Source organism: Dermacentor andersoni, chromosome 5, assembly GCF_023375885.2.
Source record: "Dermacentor andersoni chromosome 5, qqDerAnde1_hic_scaffold, whole genome shotgun sequence".
Taxonomy (NCBI): domain Eukaryota; kingdom Metazoa; phylum Arthropoda; class Arachnida; order Ixodida; family Ixodidae; genus Dermacentor; species Dermacentor andersoni.
The window spans coordinates 134,221,374-134,240,588 of record NC_092818.1 but is presented as its reverse complement, the minus strand read 5'-3'; the positions used below and the strand labels follow the sequence as shown (position 1 = coordinate 134,240,588).

Genomic DNA, 19,215 nt, shown 5'->3' with positions numbered 1-19,215 from the left:
GCGGGGGTCGTTAAACTTTGCCGGATTTATAATAAAGTTGTCTCCATCCATTTTTCAAAAGCGCGCCGTAAGGCGGCTTTTCCTCTATATCTCTATATCTGCGGCCGTGCACCCTTTACAGGAGTATAGGTCTAATTTCTTTACTATACAGGCGCTAATTAGGCCCGTACAGTTAATTTTCCCGGCCCTGCAACTAATTCTCGCTTATTGTCTAGTTTATATCTGCACTTATATGCTGCTTGCGACTCGCAGCGATGCTCTGGAGGCGCGAAGGGACCGTTTTCTTTTATGGAAGTGGTTACAAGATTGCCATATCTAGGATACGTCAACCCGTGTGAAGTCAGCTAAGAATGCCTAATTTTCGAAAACTGCCCATTCGTCATTAGCAAGCAAGAGTGCCTAGAAAAGTTCAGTTCGTTCAGGTCGCAGCACAGTTCGTGTTGCGTGGCACTGCGCTTTTTTTTCTTACGCTTTCGGTCCATCAACGACGAAAGGGGCCCTTCGTCGCGGGAAAGTCGTGCTAAGAGTGTCAGCGGTGACAACACCAAAGGGAGCGTCATAACGAGCCTTACTCCTAGCCGCTCGCAATCGCCTTTTGCAGGAGCAGTGATCCCCATAACACACGCTGGTACCACGGACTGACCGCAGCTGCTGACGTCGCGTACGAGCGTAGCCTTCCCCACCCCTCAGGGCACCCTGCACGCTATCAGACCGGCCAGACCGCTAGATATCAGACCGCCCACGGGGTCCGATATTTGCGCGCAATCTCAGAGGTCACGGTGTGGCGCGCCCATTTCCTTGCAACACCTCCAGATGGCGCTTGCCTCCGCCACATCGCGGCCGACGCAAGAGGTCACGTTTTTACCAGAAAGCTCGCCTTCGGGACTTGCGATTGAACCGCGACTAGCGGTGGGAGGGGGGGTCGACAAACATTATTAAGAAAAAAAATCTGAAATAATAAAAAAAAATATGACAAGCTTTATTTTATTCAGACAAAATGTAATTTTTAAATAGTCTTGAATATATGTGATGCTCAAATAAAACACGATTGGCTCTTATTTGTGTACTCAAAACATTTTTTTTATTAGCGTCTCTCTCTCGAAAAAAAAAAGGGGGGAGTGTTCAAGCAACTGCGGAAAAACGCACTCGTAAAGTTCGTCGGCTATTATACGCCCCCTGAAATTCTTTGTTTTGCTCCTCTGCGTGTTTTCTTAATTCCTGTGGCGCTAATTTTGCGCTTGTTGAGCGCGGTGTTTCCGAGGTGTGTTACATTGCGAGTCAATGTGTTCAGTGAAAAGTTATCACGTGAAGTGAGTAAGGAACACCGTACGAGTGCCGGCTTCAGCGGTCTTCGTTCGACTGCCAGCTGTGACCGACTGCCTCGCACCTGAGAAGCACCTTAGGTTACCGAAGGTACACAAGAGGCACGTCTATGTGGCCTGGCTGGCTGGCGTGGCCTGGCGTAGCGTGGCGTAGACGCCTTGTCACTTTCCACTACGATGTTTTGGACCGCACAGCAGGCTGCGCGGTGTGCACAAGGACAGATAAGTTACATAGTTATGTCTGGGCCAATATTCGCGTGGATGCACCTTTCCTGAGATCTTGATAGAGGGCGGAATATGATTTGTTTTACGTTGTTCGAAACATACACAAATTCTTTTTGAGGAACTGTGAAACAAACTGTATCCAGTGTAACATTACATCGACCGTAAACACAAATCTAGTTCGTTCCCACCCTCCTGCCGACTGAAGATGAAAGACCGGCGTATAACTATGACGTATGCGAGGCAAGAAAAAAAATTTTGAAGCATGACGAAAGCTGTGTCTACATTCTGGTAGATAGCAGGTTACGATATGTTACTGTGTTCTCTGGTCACTCTGGAACAGATTATTTTCGCATGACATAACGGACGCAGCTCCTCACCGTGCAAGTACCCAAATATGGCGGCGACGATGATGCCAGTGCACCTTGTTATCACGCGTGCATTGTTTTGCTTTTTGACGGTGGCCGTTTCTCAGTAGATTATAACTGTTCTCGATTTGTCGCTCGGCGCAATAGGGCACCTGTAGCATGTATACGTAGCTTTTCGACATGCTATTACGCGAAATGGCAGCCACGGTGACATTAATGCAAACTATCTATTGAGGAAGTTGTACATCAATATGCTGATCGCGCGTTGTGATTATTATGCATAAGGTTTTCGATTGCACATAGTGCTGACGCATATGTTCTTTTTTCTTGTTGTTGCTGCCACAGTTGATGCGGCCTGTATATGCGCTGCATAATTCTTGTTTTACGATTTTCAGTCAATAAAACTCAACTACTGTCAGAAATTTGAGAATATATATGAATCGTGTTTGAACGCAAATAGCAATGCTGATCATGATTGGGCACGTTATAGTGCCCTACATACTCGAGAAGTATAAAATAAAGCAAAAAACATGGCACGTGGCCGGGTGTACACAGCTGGCTATGTAAGAAGGACTAATCAAAGGTAAAATTAATGCGAAGGTAACGAACAGGAAGTGTACTAATTCTCGCAGTGAAACCAACGCGGAACGGCCGTGCGCCTAAATTTCATTGACTTGCCGTTAGACATGAGTCCGCATTTGATAAAGCTTTAGATCTAAAAAAACCGGCATCGACTTAAAGCGCCCATCGAGTGGTGTTTGAAAAATTCCAATGCCTAGTCCACAGTGTATCCGTGTCGAGTTGCAAAATGTTCAAAAATAGAGCCATAATCGCGAGTATAAACAAAAATAAAAATAATAATCCCACCAATAAAAAAAAAAATTAGACCACTTTCTTTTTTACAGGTTATGGCGTCACTTCCACTTTGTTTTGTTTTTTTTTCTACCGGAATTTTCCCCTCCTGACATAGGCGGCCCTAAGGCCCATATGCTGTTCGATAAATACTTAGATATAAGATTGACGGAAGCATCAACCAGTCAGCAGTGAAGATAAGCAAGAGACGTTAGGAGTATTGGTAGATATAACAGGAAAGAGATTGATACGACCGGATCCGTTACGGGAATAGCAGTGGTACAAGGTAGATACAGAAGTTATGAATAAGCGAAAAAAGATTAAAAAGACGCTAGAATGAACACATGTATAGCATACCTGATTAACTCAAGTAGACTAGATGACTGTTGTCGACGCCCCTTTCAAGGGCGGTGCCCATAAATAATTGTCATCGTGGATGAACAGTCATTTTCCGAAAGCATGGACTTTAAAGCTGCTCTACCACGTGGCCGAAACGTCTCAATGTCCTGCTCTTACGTGACCACTGTCTGTGTCATGACGTCATCACGCAGACATGCATTTCCTGAGAAAAGAAACCGAGACTTGTTCATACAAAAGCTATTATAGTGAATTGTTAGGGGCGCTCTGAGGCTTTCCAGTATATTTTCTAACATTTCTAGGTTCAGGTCTTTCAAAAATGAGCAGGGAAAAAAATTATCGCACGCCCAGTCTTTGCAGGCATTGGAAGTAATCAACCGAAATAAGAGCGAGTACTCCCCTGAGCAAAAGTACACGGACCAGTGATTCCGCGATCAAGACGGATTTGCTGCACTGCTTATGAATGTAACTTAATATCGAGGAATGCTGTACATACTTGCCGTGCCGACTTTCCAGCCCAGTTTTCAATTTCACTTCTTGCATCTGACTTGCGAGTAAATGCAGTTTTTTTTTTGTGAGCCTTGGGGTCCGTATACCCATACGCTCACGTGTGTATGCATAACTTATCCGTGCCTCATACTCCCTCGCTCCCCTTTTAACTCTAAGCCGATCGGCCGCGTCGTTCGTAGACCATGTGGTGTCGACACAAGCACTCGATTCCAGATGCGTCTCGCGGCCGTTCAAGGTCAGGTGCAATGATTCGCCTTCGATCGAATCCCGAGTAAGACCCGTGCCGGCGTGTGACATTGGCTCTCGTCTGATGAGGATGCGGGGGCCTGAGATGCGCACTCGGAAAGGCCAGTACTAGGATGCGCCTGTTTGTTTGTCATTTTTTTTTACTCGCGATGTCACTGGCCGTTTCCATGGCGACCATACGTTCTGCGTGTCAACGGTGGAATGCGTTACGATGTGGCGAAGAAACAGTCAGTGTGCACCCGGCGTATTGTTAAAGTAAAAAGGCAAAAATATTTACATCCCGAACCCTTAAGGTCCTCGATTCCAAGGTAGCCCTTGTCCTTCGAATAACTTGAAATTAAAAAAAAAAAAATTATCGGTAGCATTTTGCGCGAATCATTTTCCAACAATCAACTGTTGAAAGAGCGGAATGTTAGTCTTCAACTCTGCGCATTCAAAAAAATGCACTTGCAATTTTTTCTGACCAGGAGGAGCCATTGGCCGACAGGTATTACGTCTGTCGTTCTTTCTTAGTGTGTATGTACGTACGTCTACTATTCTCTGAAATATACTTTCGAGGGACTATTGGGGCAGTTATTGAACAACAAACAGGTATAAATATTTCACGACAACGTTAACTTTAATATGTGAGAACAGTATCAAATGAAATATTCCGCATAATATTATTCGATGCACTTAATCATACGAGATTTTGCATCGAGTCATGGGGCTTTATCTACCCGACGCACTGCACACCCGTAAGCAAAATTCAGAAAGATTCTACGAAGATCGTTGTCTCAACTTCAAAAGGTGCACCCTCCACGCGGCTTCTTCCTTTTAGACATACCCGCAGTTATCGCATAGCTTCTTTATCGCATTCTAACATAAGGTAAGGCAAACAAATAATTAATTTTACCTTTGTACTGTGGGCCTCAGCTTACATAGTACACAAGGCAGACTGCACATACTAGTTAGCTCTTAAAGACCTCACCAGGTCTGACCATTTCGAGCTGACAGGCGTAAAGCATACAATGCGCGATAACGATCGGTTCTGCAAAATATTGCATCGTTACGCGCCGCGGAAAGATCTGAAATGTCAAACCAAACGCCGCTTTCCCTTTCCCTTGCGGCCACCGCGCTCCCAGCCGCAGGATGACGTACACATGCTAGTGCGCCTACGTACATGTGTTCGTGGTGTGACGTCGCTCGTGGTGATACATGACTTCGAGAATTATTCAAGCCAGTATCTGTCATTTGTGTAATATGTTGCTGGAATAGACGAATTAAAGCTTAGAGAAACAATAAAACACACAAACCGTATGTCTGCACGTTGTTGTTTTACTTCGCACCGCAGCATGGTAAGCAATTCCATTTCGTCTGCTTGTTCCCACGTCCTGCAGTAGCACGCGTAGACACAGAAACTATGTAATTTTCTACTGTGTTCCAGCGCGGCATCATGCTCTGTGATCCACTGGTGTCTGCCACAGTATTTGTGTAGCACAGACATATACCGCTAGTCACGTGTCCTCGTGCACAGTGCCGCGAAATCGTGTGCTGCGCGAAACGAGACAATCGGAACAGCTCGCACGCGACGCCGTAAACAAGAATGCACCGCGCAGAAAAAAAAAAAAAAAAAAACTCTGCGCCCGTAATCTATGCATCACGTGATCCTCGAGGTCCGGTATGGGAGAGCGCAGGGAAGGAATTGCGCTTGCGGAGGCTAGACGGGGCAAGTAGAGAGATCGTCTGTTTGCAGCGAAGCTCGCCTCCTGAAATCATGGGTTCGCAGCACTGGAATATCTATACCTCGGCTATTAATGAGCCGATTTGAAAAAAAATTCGCGGCAGAAGGCTTCCTAGAGGACACGTAACAACTTCCAGCGTATAACAAATATTTGCTATGGGACCTAGTGATTGGTCTTTTAACTCAAAATGTATGTGAACAACGTGCTTTGCCTACTATATTACGGTTCTGCAATGTGAAATGTCATACATTGGTGCAATAACACGCAAGAAACCTCCACCTACTTAACTTTGATATTTGAAAGTTTTAAATAACACAATAATTATCCTACTGTCCTATACTTCGTTAATGCTGGCAAAGAAATAAAAAAACTAGCTCGCATCTCTGGTGTTGAATCCGTCACGTATTACGTGTAATTAATACATTGCACCGTGCTTTGGTGAACTGAAATGTTTTCGTGTGTTCTGTTCAATAATAAAAAAGGAGCACACATCGCTGTTTGCTTGACTTGTTTTATTAAAACAGCCTCAGCATATGTACAATTGCCACGCCTGTGTTACGCGTGGATGCTTTAAGTTGACAAAGATGTGGCACGCATTGTAAACACGAAATATCGAACACTGAAGCTGGAACGAATAAAAGACAGAGAAATAATGGCGAGACCTCGTGGCGTCAACACTTGAAGCAACAAACGATTGCTTTAGGAAATATTTTGGAACTGCGGCGAACAACCAGCTGAGCTTCGACTTCGAGTCTGTCTTGAAGAACCGCATTCATCATTGGCTGGCTGTGAATTGTATTGAACATAGTGCTTGGTAAAAATGTTTACAACTCCGTTAGGCAGGGTTCAGCGGGTGTCCTTTTTAAGTGCTTTGCGGGAGTCATTGCCGTGCTCCATTTGGGAGTTGGCGAACTCTCAAGAATGGGTTTGAGTATGGAACATGCATGCAGTCTCTCGTGCGAATGTTACGTGCCAGGGCTTTCTTTGCTCTTAGAGTAAAGAAAGTTCGCCGCGATTAGGACGCAGTACACGCGCTAGCAACAGGCTCAACAGACTTCGCTTCGATAACGAAAAAAGTTTTTTCTTTGTCATTGTGGCAGCTGCACGTTTTTCAGAAAGAAACAACAGATTGAGCATGAACTCGTACGAGGAGACGCAGAAGCCTGCGACGATAAAACAGCGACCTGAGCCTGTATTATGTGACGATTCCATTCATTTTTCTATTCTTACCCCTTCGTAATTGGTTTGCACGCAGAGACGCTCCCACTGTCACCGATATCAGCAAGTCAGCGGGACGGACGAGCAAAAACAAATAGCATCGGGCGAAGAGAATCCTTATATAACACGGCCCCTCTTCCCCGTGCAACGATTTCTGCACTAAAACTATGCGACGATACATAGCGTGAAGTTAGTGACACTCTACCACTATGCATGCATGTTTGGATATCTTACATCAAATAATGAACACTGGATAGGCAGTTGAATGCACTGAATCGACTTTGATCAAGCTGTAATGATTATTTCTGTTGTTCAGGAGAAATTGAGAGGCAGCGCGTTTTTCGGTGAATGCTCAACGTTTTATGACAAACAGGAACAATTGTCTGGGACGCCACGCTGTGCATATTTGATCTTCGTCGTCGTAATCGTTGTCGCCATCGTCATTATCACCGGCTTCGTCATATTTTTTTTTTTTTTTTTTTTTTTTTTTTTGAAGTTTGAAGTTTGAAGTTTATTTCCTTTCTTCACTACAGAAAGAGGAAGCAAGAGCTAAAGGCCAATTGGCCTGACAGGGGCTCTTGCTCCTAAGTGCGTTCGGCTTACATGATGATTCCATGTACTAAAAAAGCAAATATAACAAGAAACAAGCAAGTATGATGTAGAAAATACAAATAAACAAGATAATGTGTACATTATACAATGACTATGTGATAGACATTTCTGCTTCAATTTTTGTTTGTGCAATCACATTACCGCGCAGATTAAGGAATACATATATAGTGCATAAAAAACAATTTAATGCGAGAGCAATTTATGTGTAAATAATTTGATAGTGTATGAGTAGGTTTTTTATACATTGCTTAAAATTTGGCGCACAGAAATCAATTTTTTGCTCAACAATGTTTAGTAGCCTTGGTATTTGATAGTTTATATCCTGACGTCCGTAGTTAGTACGCGTGAATGGTATTTTCTTGATTTGATAACGTAATGGGTATCGAAGAGAAGTGGGTATGCTGACAACATGGAGCCTGTGTTTTTTTATATGTAAGAGTAATCTATAATAAAATACTTGATTTGCTCGGATCAATAAATGTTTGACGAAGAGATTGTGTGTGGGTAAGTCACGCGGCCTACCATGGTAGTTTTCAAAAATTCGGACTACTCGTTTTTGCAAGCTTAATAACTTATCATAGTTTTTTGTTGTAGTTGTTCCCCAGATCAAGACACAATAAGTTAGCTTCGAGTAAAAAAGGGCGTAGTATATTGCTTTCTTTAGCCATAAAGGTATTAGATCACCTATTTTATATATACAGCCTACTACTTTGCTAAGATCATTGCAAAGCTTATTGACATGATTGTCCCAGGAGAGGTTTTCTTGGAACCATACCCCCAAAAACTTTTGCGTTGTTACTTGTTCTAGCCTCTTTGCTTGAAATAGAACAGTTATATTAACAGGCAATGGCTTGTTTATTGGTCTAAATATTATATATTTGGTTTTGCTGACATTCAATTGTAGTTTGTTGATGTACAGCCATTCAGATAATAAATTTAAATAATCATTTATTTCTTTTTGTATGCATTGCAAGGAAGAATTTGCAAAAAAAAGATTAGTATCGTCTGCGTACATGATGATATTAGGTGAGGAAGAAATGTTAGGAAGGTCATTGATATATAGATTGAATAATATAGGACCAAGGATGGATCCCTGTGGCACGCCAGTCTGTATTTTGAGAAGTGAGGAAGTGGCCTGATTATATGAAACAAACTGGTAACGATCCGTTAAGTAACTTCTCATTAACTCTAATGCTGTACCACGTATACCGTAGTCATAAAGTTTGCACAGAAGTATACCATGATTTACGCTGTCAAAAGCCTTACGCAGGTCCAGAAATAAGCCTACCGTGTATAAACGGTTTTCCATATTTTGCAGTATTTGATGTTTTATATTTAGGAGCGCATCCTCACATGATTTATTTTTTTGGAATCCGTACTGCGCCGTACTAATAATAGAATATTTCCTTAAGAAACCTGCTAGTCGAGTGTTGAGAACAGTTTCAAAAAGTTTTGAAAAAAGAGGTAGTATAGATATGGGTCGGAAGTTGTTTACACTATGATCAGCACAGCCTTTATGAACCGGGCAGACTCTGGCTATTTTAAGTTTGCTAGGAAAAATTCCGGACTCAAACATTTTATTAATAATATGAGCTAATACATTAGAGATGATGTCAGACACATATATTATAGGAGATGCCATGATACCGTCGAAACCTGCAGCACTGTTTGACTTAAAGTTTTTGATCACGCTTTCTACTTCGGTTGGTGTCACCGGAAATAGCATTAAAGAATTTTGCAGAGACGGTTTCATAGCATGCCCTATCTCTTCTGGATCTGCTGCAGAAATGTTGCTGCAGCATTGAACAAAGTGAGTGTTTAGGATAGAGACGGCTTCTTCACCTGAAAGAGTGCCGTTAACCGAAGTTATTTGTAGCTCTTGAGGGCTAGCCTTTCCTCCAGATATTTTCTTAATTTCCAGCCAAACTTTTCTTGGATTCGTATATATGCGCGAGAACACCTTCTCATAATATTTTTCTTTTGCCTTTTTTAATTCTGAATTTACATGGTTACGGTACTCCTTAAATTTGGCTAATTCATTCATGTCTCTAGTTCTAAGGAATGTATGGTACATTTTATTTTTGTTTTTGATTTTTGTAAAAAGCTCTACATCTATCCACGGCTTTCTAATTTTTTTGGGTCGTTTTGTAGCACTATGTTGTGGGAAGGCTATGTCGTAGCAAGTGATTAGTTTATCGAAAAATGAATTGTATGCCTTATTTGGGTCACTTTCAATTAGTTCAGATTCCCAGTTTTTTCCCCGAATAAGAGAGCGAAAATAGGCTAGCGTCGTTGTATCTATGAGACGGTAGGAATATACAGGCGCATTATGCTTGTATTTCTGCGAACAAGGCAGAAAGCAAAAAATTGGAAGATGATCGCTTATATCAGAGGACATGACACCAGCAGTCACAGTGGAATCATGTACATTAGTGATACAGACATCTAATAAGGTTTGGCTATGTGCTGTAACTCGTGTTGGCAAGGTTATAATATTCGAGCATGCGTAAGAGTAAAGCAGGTGATTATATTCTCGTGTTATTGTATTTTCAGCCATCATATCTATGTTCGTATCACCTAGTATGGCAAACATTTTGCCGGTGCTGCTGAGATAAGCTAGCAGTTTATTCACAAAGGAAAAGAAATCTTTTTTGTTCCCACAGGGTGGTCTGTAGACTACTGAAAATGTTCCTGCTTGAAGACGAATAGTGAGGCATTCAACGTTGCGATTAATTAGGGAGAAATCTGCAATTTTCTCCGAGTTTAGATCATTTCGTACATATGCTGCTAGACCACCACCTCTTGCGTAGGTACGGTTTAGTACGTGATGCCTGTAGTTTTCGAACTGTATGGGGTAGTCCTTATCAGATATCCACGTTTCAGTAAAAAGAAGAACATCGGGATTAGTGTTGGTGTCTTGAAACAATTCTTCAATTCTATCTTGTTTATTTTTTATGCTTTGGACGTTTAAATGAAAGATTGAAATATGTTTTTGCAAACCCGCAGATATATTTGCAAATGAAATGTAATCATGATATAAAGATTTATCGACTGAAGCCATATCTGGACTTAAACCAACAAGAATTATTCTGACGAAATAAAGCTAAATATTAGGTTATCATCTTGCTGATATCTTCAGTGCTGAAAATATGCAGAATAGGAGATGTTTCATTGCGCCTCGCCATTACTTTCCCTCCAGTGGTCCAGACATATTTCCAACCAACCTCATTCTTCCTTTGTTTCGCAGCACTTAGTAATTGTTTACCTTGTCTCGTCAAATGCTCATTAATGAAAATAGGACGATTCTCACCAAAGCCAAGCATTCTGGCATTAATTTTTTCCTTTCGCGATTTAGCAAGAAAACTGTTCCTTTTGAAACGGCGCACAAATCGAACAATTATGTTCTGTTCATTGTGTTTCGCTGTCGGTACTTTATGGCATGCATCAATATCGGAATCTTGCACTTCCTCTGCAACAAGTTCGCCAATCTTCTTTATAATAGCTATTGGCTCAGCATCAACAGGAACACCCTTGATTTCCAAGTTGTTGGAACGCTGGTACGTTTCAAGCTCCTCTAGTTTTCGCGTCAGCTTAGCATTTTGCACTTTAAGTACCTTGTTTTCTGTTACAATGGTATCGATTACTTCTTTCAATGCTCCTAAGTCCTTAATTTCCTGTTTCAGTTCTTTTAGATCCTCTAGACTTTTTTTTATCTCTCTGAGTTCATCAATTATCTCAGCGCGCAATTCGTCCACAGCTTTCTTTGACATGAGGCTTCTGGACTATGACACTTTTTCACGCGTGTAGAGTCTACAATGTTTAAGATGCAGCTCGGCAGCAGTGCATAAATTTGAGAGGGAGGAAATCGAAAATGTATAGCGCTCACCTGCAAAGCAGATAGATTTTAGTTGTGTGCTCAAGATGCACTGCTGCCGAACTGCAAGCTCTGTCGTCGATCCGCCGCTTTTTAAACCAGCCGTGCTGTCCTGCTGCCCTCTTGTGGTAGAGAAGGCGCCCAGGGAACCACGTGGGTGTCAGATAGGCGATACAAGGCCAGGGCGATGAAGCTCCGCAATCTTGTAGGCGTCACCCCACTGTTCCACGTGCGGCAAATCCAGCGACGAAAGCGATCAACTGCAAAGCAGATAGATTTTAGTTGTGTGCTCAAGATGCACTGCTGCCGAACTGCAAGCTCTGTCGTCGATCCGCCGCTTTTTAAACCAGCCGTGCTGTCCTGCTGCCCTCTTGTGGTAGAGAAGGCGCCCAGGGAACCACGTGGGTGTCAGATAGGCGATACAAGGCCAGGGCGATGAAGCTCCGCAATCTTGTAGGCGTCACCCCACTGTTCCACGTGCGGCAAATCCAGCGACGAAAGCGATCAACTGCAAAGCAGATAGATTTTAGTTGTGTGCTCAAGATGCACTGCTGCCGAACTGCCCTACTCCGTGACAAAAGAATCTCAGGTATTTCAAATTACTCCTGTTTCGCGTCAAAATGAACTCGTGCTGTAGCTGCAGATTTCGTCACCTCAACCTTGCCTCGTTTGCCTATGTTTCCCTTCATCTGACATCGGTGCTGTTCCACACAAGTTCTCTCCTTCTTTGCATTAAGTTACCTTCCCAACTCCACTAGTCCCCCTTAATTTCAACTAGAATATAATCGACTCTTGTCCTATTCGCGTCAGCACTGCTGTTTTTCTACTCCGTGACGTTACACCTATCAAATTCGATATAATTGCTCGTTTGCACTTCCTAGCTTTCTTTTAAGTTAATTTGTTATCATGAAAGTTTCCGCCCGATACTTACGTACTGGAAGTATACGTGTCCATAGGCAGTGGTTCCGCTTTCCCTAAAATTGATGCACAATTATATCTAAAAACGTTTTCCTTGAGACAGGTGAACCTGGAATGAGTCGTGCATTGATAGTAAGCAGAGAAATAGTTGAAGGCGGAAGGACTGCATGAGGTTATTTTAACGTCCTCTGTTTTACGACAGTTTTCACTTCTATCAGTTAGTTTTCGCCCGTCGTGGTGGCGTAGTGGTTTTACCTTTGCGCTGCTAAGCCCGAGGTGATAGAATCCCGGCCACGGCAGCCGCATTTCGATGGAGGCGCAATGCAAAAACGCCCGTGAAACATGCACGTCAAAGATCTGAAGTGAAGGCGGTAAAACGACGGTGGACGAAGAAGGTCCACCGTCGTTTTAGCGCCTTCACTTCAGATCATGCTTAGCCAACACGCCCAACTATCCATCCTAACGTCGTATACTTATTGTACATCGGACTCTTCATTATGTGACCTTTTCCATCCACCGTCGTTTTAGCGCCTTCACTTCAGATCATGCTTAACCAACGCGCCCAACTATCCATCCTAACACTTTAAAGAACTCCACGTGACCAAAATTTATCCGGAGCCCCTCACTATACGGCATGCCTCGTAATCATATCTTGGTTTTAGCACGCAAAGCCTCAGAATTTATTTTTTAATTTTATGAGTTAGTTTGTCGAGAAATGCATTAAGGCTATACGGGTATCAACAGTTTTACCGCAAACCATCGAATATTAGTTTTTTTATGCTCATGAATCGACAAATAAATCAGGGCTGTGCGTAGAGTCGTAGATAGTTACGTATTAAGGAGTCACATTTTATATGAATTCTCATTTGTTACTTCTGTAGTTGTCCCGATCTGATCGCAGCGGTGCTCTGTGGTAATCATCACAAATGAAAAACTGACAATCACAAGTGAGGAAATGATTGGTTACGTTATCACGTTGGTGATAACGTATCACGTTGGTGATTATCACTTATAAGTGCACCTGTAAAACAATGGATGCGTTACTACAGATGCACGCAAATGTATTGTTATAATTTTTTTCACGGAGATCCTTTTAAATTTGAAGTGGTACCATCTCTACCAGGAAACGAAAAAGAGGAAACACACCAGAACGGTAGTAATTAAAATGGTAGCTTAAGCACATGAAGCTAGTTAAGCCCCTGTATGGAGGCATGGTGGTGGATATGAATGACTACGTGAAGCACAAACTACCTGGGGCAACTAAGCAACTTGTGCTCTTGCGGACTTTATTTGGTTCTTGTTTTTATACTGACACGAATTGTTTAATGGTTTCGATTTTCGCACCGAAGGACGATGGCTAGGTTAAACAAAGGTGAACGGTTGCCACGTAACTGGAGCTTACCAGGTAGTCGTTCACAAACTGTTATGATAGCCTTGAAGCTAGAACCAAGTGAAAATACTAAAATTGATTACAATTAAGCGTCGATGGTAAAAGTATGCTCAAGCATTCGTCCTTACAAGCGTGCGCAGGAAATGACTGCGTCCGAAGAACACCCAGGCCATCCATCACCATACGTGCGTATAACCTAAAGCGTCCTGGAAATGACTGAACGTGACAAGCACTGCCTTCGCCACTCACGACGACACAGTACGCACAAGAATGAACCGAAGGTTGTGCATTAGTCACAGTATTCCATCGTAAGCAGGAAGTAAGCCATCCGCCGTTATGGTGGCAAGCGATGTTACTGCCATACGGCTCCGTCTCGGTTGGTTATTGGCACAATTTGACTTAACGAGCACGTAATCGTGCACGCCTTTGTGACCGGTGCAGCCACACCCTTTCTCCTTGCCACTTTCGAGGCTGAATGGCTGTGACTTCGAAGGAATGTGCAGACTCCTCGGTGTCTGCAGCCTGCTGAAGGCGCTACGGACTCACTCACGGAACAGCGCCGCATGCGGAATCAGTTCAGCACTGCAGCACAACACTTGGGCACACGTTCTGCTTCTTTAGCCACATACGCTGACGCTAGAACCAACCAGCAGGCGTTCGCAGTAATCACGGAATGCGCACCACGTCACTTAAGAAACGCGCACACCTGTTGGTTGCAGCGCCGAAGTAGTAGACGGCGAAGTACAGCCATCTGGACATCCAGAAACGCCTCCTGTGCAGAAGCGTTGCAGACGCTAGCGGAATGTTCCCGTCGCCAGACACTCAGTACGACTCCATTCGACAAGGTCGCTTTCCGTTTTCCAAGCGTCCGACGGAGCTCTTCCAGAAACACCCACAAGCGTACATGGTGGCAGCGTGTGACACAATCTGCCCAGTGGTTCCGAAGGCACAGCGGCGTCCGGAAGTGTCACCCACCACAGCTGTAGATTGGTCGACGGAACGAGCGGCACAGACCGACCTTCCTGAGTGAGTATGCGCGGGGACGGGTTTGTCTTTGGTTGTCGTTTTCCTTTCGGTCTCTGTCCGATACCGTGGCGAAACCAGGAGGCCTCGATCCTAGGTGGCCGCTAGCCCGGCCTCGCAGCCCTCGCTGACGCAGACACCACGAGGGTTGAGCGTGACCTCCTCGTTTTCGTCGTCCCCTTCCGCGGTCGTGGTTATGATGGTGGGTAGTTGGGGAGCGGCGGCCTCTTTCCGGCGTCTCTCCCAGCGCGAAATCCAGGGAAGTGGGAGGCACATGAGACCCGAAAGCGTGATGACCGATCCGGCGACGTAGAAGGAAGCGTCGTATGTACCCGTCAGGTCGTAAAAGATACCTGCGGACAAAAAATGGGGGTGGAATGTGCAATTTTGTGAGACGTAAGCGAATATACTGCGTAGGATAACGAGATGGAGAACTGTCTTATTATTCAAATTTAGAAAAAATTGGCTCCGTGCGTTCGTCTGCGTAATTCTGCGCAGGGCGAGCGGTACTGTAAGTCTTTCTCGTTATAACAAAAATACGCAAGGTTTGCAGGTATAGCTTTTGTTAATTGAAGAACACAGTTGCCATTGTTTATTATTAAGGATCAATCGTACAAATACATGGGGCAATGCGCTGCTTCCATCTCTGACCCCACGGGGATCTGTTGCAGCTGACATTTGAATGTGACACCACCGCTCCTCTATTGCTTTTATTTTTTTTAAAAACTAAGCTTCTATACTGAGTAGAAGTAACTTGTTTGGTACTTAATAACCGTAATGTTTTGGTGTTTTAGAAAGCTAACATTGACTTTCTTGTCTTTTTCAAGGACAAAGCCCTTCCTCAGCTTTCAAATATACATCCCGTCCTACGCGGATCAGGACCACAGATCACGGCTTCGCAACTGCGCACTGTCGTAGGTGGATCAGCGATACATTGGTGAGGCAGCCTTTTGGTAGTGAACAATTGTGTTTGCTGCCCTCGGCAGAGATCGAGTCCATTTTCTACTCATGGCTCAAAACCACCTCCCCTGTGTCATATTGTTTAATTAAGGTAAAAATGTGCAAATTACATCACTTGTCTTTCGTCCTGCCACGTCTCGGTTCCCGAGGTAGTCATTAGTCAGCAAACGAGGAGTTAAATATGAGTAGCAACGAGTCAGGGATAGGTAGTTGCTGAAATATTCGTAGACCTCGCCACTGATATCTTCACCATGTATAATAAGAGTTTCATAGGTGCATCTGATTCGTGACTTTGTCTCTCCTTCTTTCCTATCCATTAATTTAGTCTAAAAGAGCATCTATAGCAGTGTAGCACCACGGCAGGCAATGGTCAATGTTAATCAGCTTAACGTGAATTGCAACTTACCGGCGACAGGCGAACCGATGACGGAAGCCACACCTTGGAATAGCAGCAGTAGTCCGAACGCATTCGTGAGTTTTTCGACGCCGAACATCTCGACAGCAATTATAGACCGAAGGGCAGCAAAACAAGCTGTAAAAAAGGAAGAAGAGAGAGACGCCGAAAATTTAAGTTCAGAAGTGCAAAGTGAAGCGGATTTCATTTTAGTTGACCTGCGTCGAGAAAAGGAAATGAATGCACTGGGTTGGTGCTTTATGTATACGCAGTTACGCACACAGCAAATCTCACACGTGAGAATTCCAGCAAAATAATAATACGGGCATCCTTGCACACTTATGAAAGGTACTTCATGACGTGTCAATCACTGGCTCAAAGAAATATTCACCACAGCATGGTACGCTGGGAAGTTATGTCCTTTACCAGCATTTTTAGATGTCCAGCAGAATGAGGTATAGAATTATAATAAATTTCCTTAAATGCCTAGGTCTTTGTTTCTCTCATTCATAATATTGCTGACATTTATGGTAAAACTATGTGCGAGACCTCAGCGTGGAGCCAACGCTTTCACATGGGGACCTGACTTCAATTTTCAAGTTTTAAGTTTATTTTCATTACTGTTACAGTCTGCCATTGAAATGTGTAATAATTTGTTTGGGCGAATATCCAAAGGCTAGATTATAGGCTTCGTCGAATCCAAGCCCCTTTGTCGAAAAGTTGGCAACAGGACGAAGCTTTCCCTGTTCGGCCACTGTTCCATTTTCCTTTGGCGTCTGTGTGTTATTTGGATTTTGACATCACGAAGAAAGTTAAAAAGCATGCCAGATAAAACGAAATAGTTGCAGGTCATCTACGTAATGGGGGTCTGTGGGCCACCAGTACGTGGATGACACTGAGCTCTTACATGGATGACACGAAACTTAACACTAGCAACTACTCTTCCGGGATGGAGCGCTTGTCCTCTGCTTAAAAGCGCTTTAGAGAATTGTCGTGATTCACATTTAATGGGCACAAGAAGGCTAAACGCACTCCGTACTCCTTTAGAGTGCAAAAAAAAATTTAAAATGTGGAGAGATCGTCTCCCATTATAAAGAGGAACGCAGGCGCTTCCCGCCTCCACACCCGAATCTATGCAGATCTCACTCGATCACGCTTAGGATGCTTCAGACGAGGTCATATCCCTCGCGAGGTTTCTTAAGCAGGATTTACCCAGAAATTTACCCACACTGCCAGGATTGTGGGGAGGAGGTTAGCACTCTATCTCATATGCTCTGGCAGTGTCCTGCGTTACGGGATACATCCTTCACCAGCGAACGGGACTGGGACGAGGCCACATCTAGTACGGAACTCAAGCTCCAGTCCATGGCCGTCCAGAGGGCCCGTGAAAGAGCGGAGAGGCTTGGCCTCCCGATTCCGACATGGGAGCAGCCAGCGGCGAGCCGGGGGCCCCAACGGGTCTCCGCCGGCTAGTCCCTCAGGACCTCAATAAAAGTTCATTGTCTGTCTGTCTGTGGAGTTAAATTTGGGATCGCACCGAGGAGTGTCGCCAGCACTCAAACATATTCAGCTTGTATGAACTCACCTATGGAGAAACCGAACACGGCACTGTAGACGAGGAGCATAGTGTAGGTCTCGAAGAAAGGACAAAGCGCCGTGGCGACGCCGCCCACAGTGAGGGCAACGTTATTGATGAAGAGGGCATTCACCTGCGGCCGGTCAGACACCCAGCCGGAGAACACGCGGCCCACCGTGTTGGTGATGCCGATGGCAGACAAGATGAAAGCGGCCTTGTCCGGTGAGATGCCCGACAAGATGGCCTTGTCAACAATGTACATGAAAGGAACGAAAAAGCCCGCCAGGGTCAGGAATCCGGACACGGCCAGAGTCACGAATGTAGGGCTTTTCAGGAGCGAGACGTCGAGCATCTGCGTCAGAGTGTCGGTCATCTCCGGCGAGAGGCAGCCCCACTTTTTGTGTGGTCCCTCCTTGGGCAGGTTGGCGATGCTCTGGTGGTAGGAACCGATGTCCCTCTGTGAGCGGTACTCCGGTATGCGCAGAAGGCTGGCGCTGAAGAGGATGTCCTGGCGGTAGAAAGGCCTCATTTCGGGCGCCGTCATTCGACGAGGCCTGCTGTTGTTGCTCTTGGTGAAGGAGAGCTTTCGAAGAACGGGAGGAGCCTGGTACGCAGGTTTGTGCTCGACACGGAGCTGGTTGTTGTTGTGGCAGCAGCTAAACTGCTGCTCGTCTTTTACAGCTTCGGAGTAAGGCGGAGGTGGGCTGTTGTTGCTGCCGCTGGTAGAGCTGGAAGCACTGCGTTCTTCACTGTTCAGGATGACATCATGGACGATGCGGGGCGGAGGGCAGCTGTGCTTGCGGCGTGGCCCACCGCCGGTAATGAGCGTGTCGTCGATGCCATCCTCTTCTGAATCCCACTTGGTCATGGCGTCGCGGGCTTCCTTTATGCGCAGTAGCAGAGGCTTTAGTGGCACGGGCTCCGACTTGGGCTGCGGCTCCTCTATCGGCCGGAACAGGGCGCCTACCACGCAACAGTTGAGCGTCATGCCTGCCAGGATGAGCATGGAACCTCGCCAACCGAATTCGGAGACCAGTAGCTGACAACAGGGCGCCATCAGGAAGCCTCCGATTCCGGAACCGCAGACGGCGATGCCCGTGGCGAAGGCTCTCTTCTTCTCGAAGTAGAAGCTGATGTTAACGGCAGCAGGTAGGAAAATGAAGCCGAACCCAATGCCTGAAACAACATAAACGTATGGCATTATCTAGGTGAACAAAGCGACGAATAATATAACATAGGCGCATGAATCGATCAGCCCAAGAAACATGGTGCAGTTTGTGCAAAATTTCAGTGGTGATTTAGCGGTACACGCGAGAAAAATGCTTTAGCATTACGTTGCACTTCTTTGAGGTTCGGGATCCATGATTTAAACTGCGCTCACCACATTCGCCACCGTCGCACTTCAACGGGGGCGGAATGCAAAAACGCTCGCTTACGTTAAGGCGTATACGTAAACAACCCCAGATTGTCAAAATAAATTCCACACTGGTGGCTTGACTCATAATCAGATGTGATTTTGGCACATAGAACTCTGGAATTTAGTCAACAAAATTGGTGAAGATATGCAAATATGCATATATAGAAACGTCTTAAGAAATTGCTTTCTGAAATCTCAAATTGATCCGTTCTAGCAGATTTGAAGCCCCGTT

At 44.7% G+C, this 19,215-nt stretch overlaps 1 protein-coding gene across 2 annotated transcripts in view; it reads right to left on the bottom strand.

Moving 5' to 3' along the window:
* Positions 1-13,186: 13,186 nt before the first annotated feature.
* LOC126531212 (monocarboxylate transporter 13-like) overlaps positions 13,187-19,215 on the bottom strand; it is an 85,692-nt gene continuing 79,663 nt past the window's right edge. For both annotated transcript variants that reach the window (XM_050178646.3, XM_050178645.3), the window contains exons 4-6: positions 17,576-18,742; positions 16,003-16,128; positions 13,187-14,989 (exon numbers count right to left, since the gene is read on the bottom strand). In XM_050178646.3, coding sequence (XP_050034603.1) covers positions 14,730-14,989; positions 16,003-16,128; positions 17,576-18,742 — 1,553 coding nt within the window. In that variant the 3' untranslated portion in view covers positions 13,187-14,729. The remainder of the gene's footprint in view (positions 14,990-16,002; positions 16,129-17,575; positions 18,743-19,215) is intronic.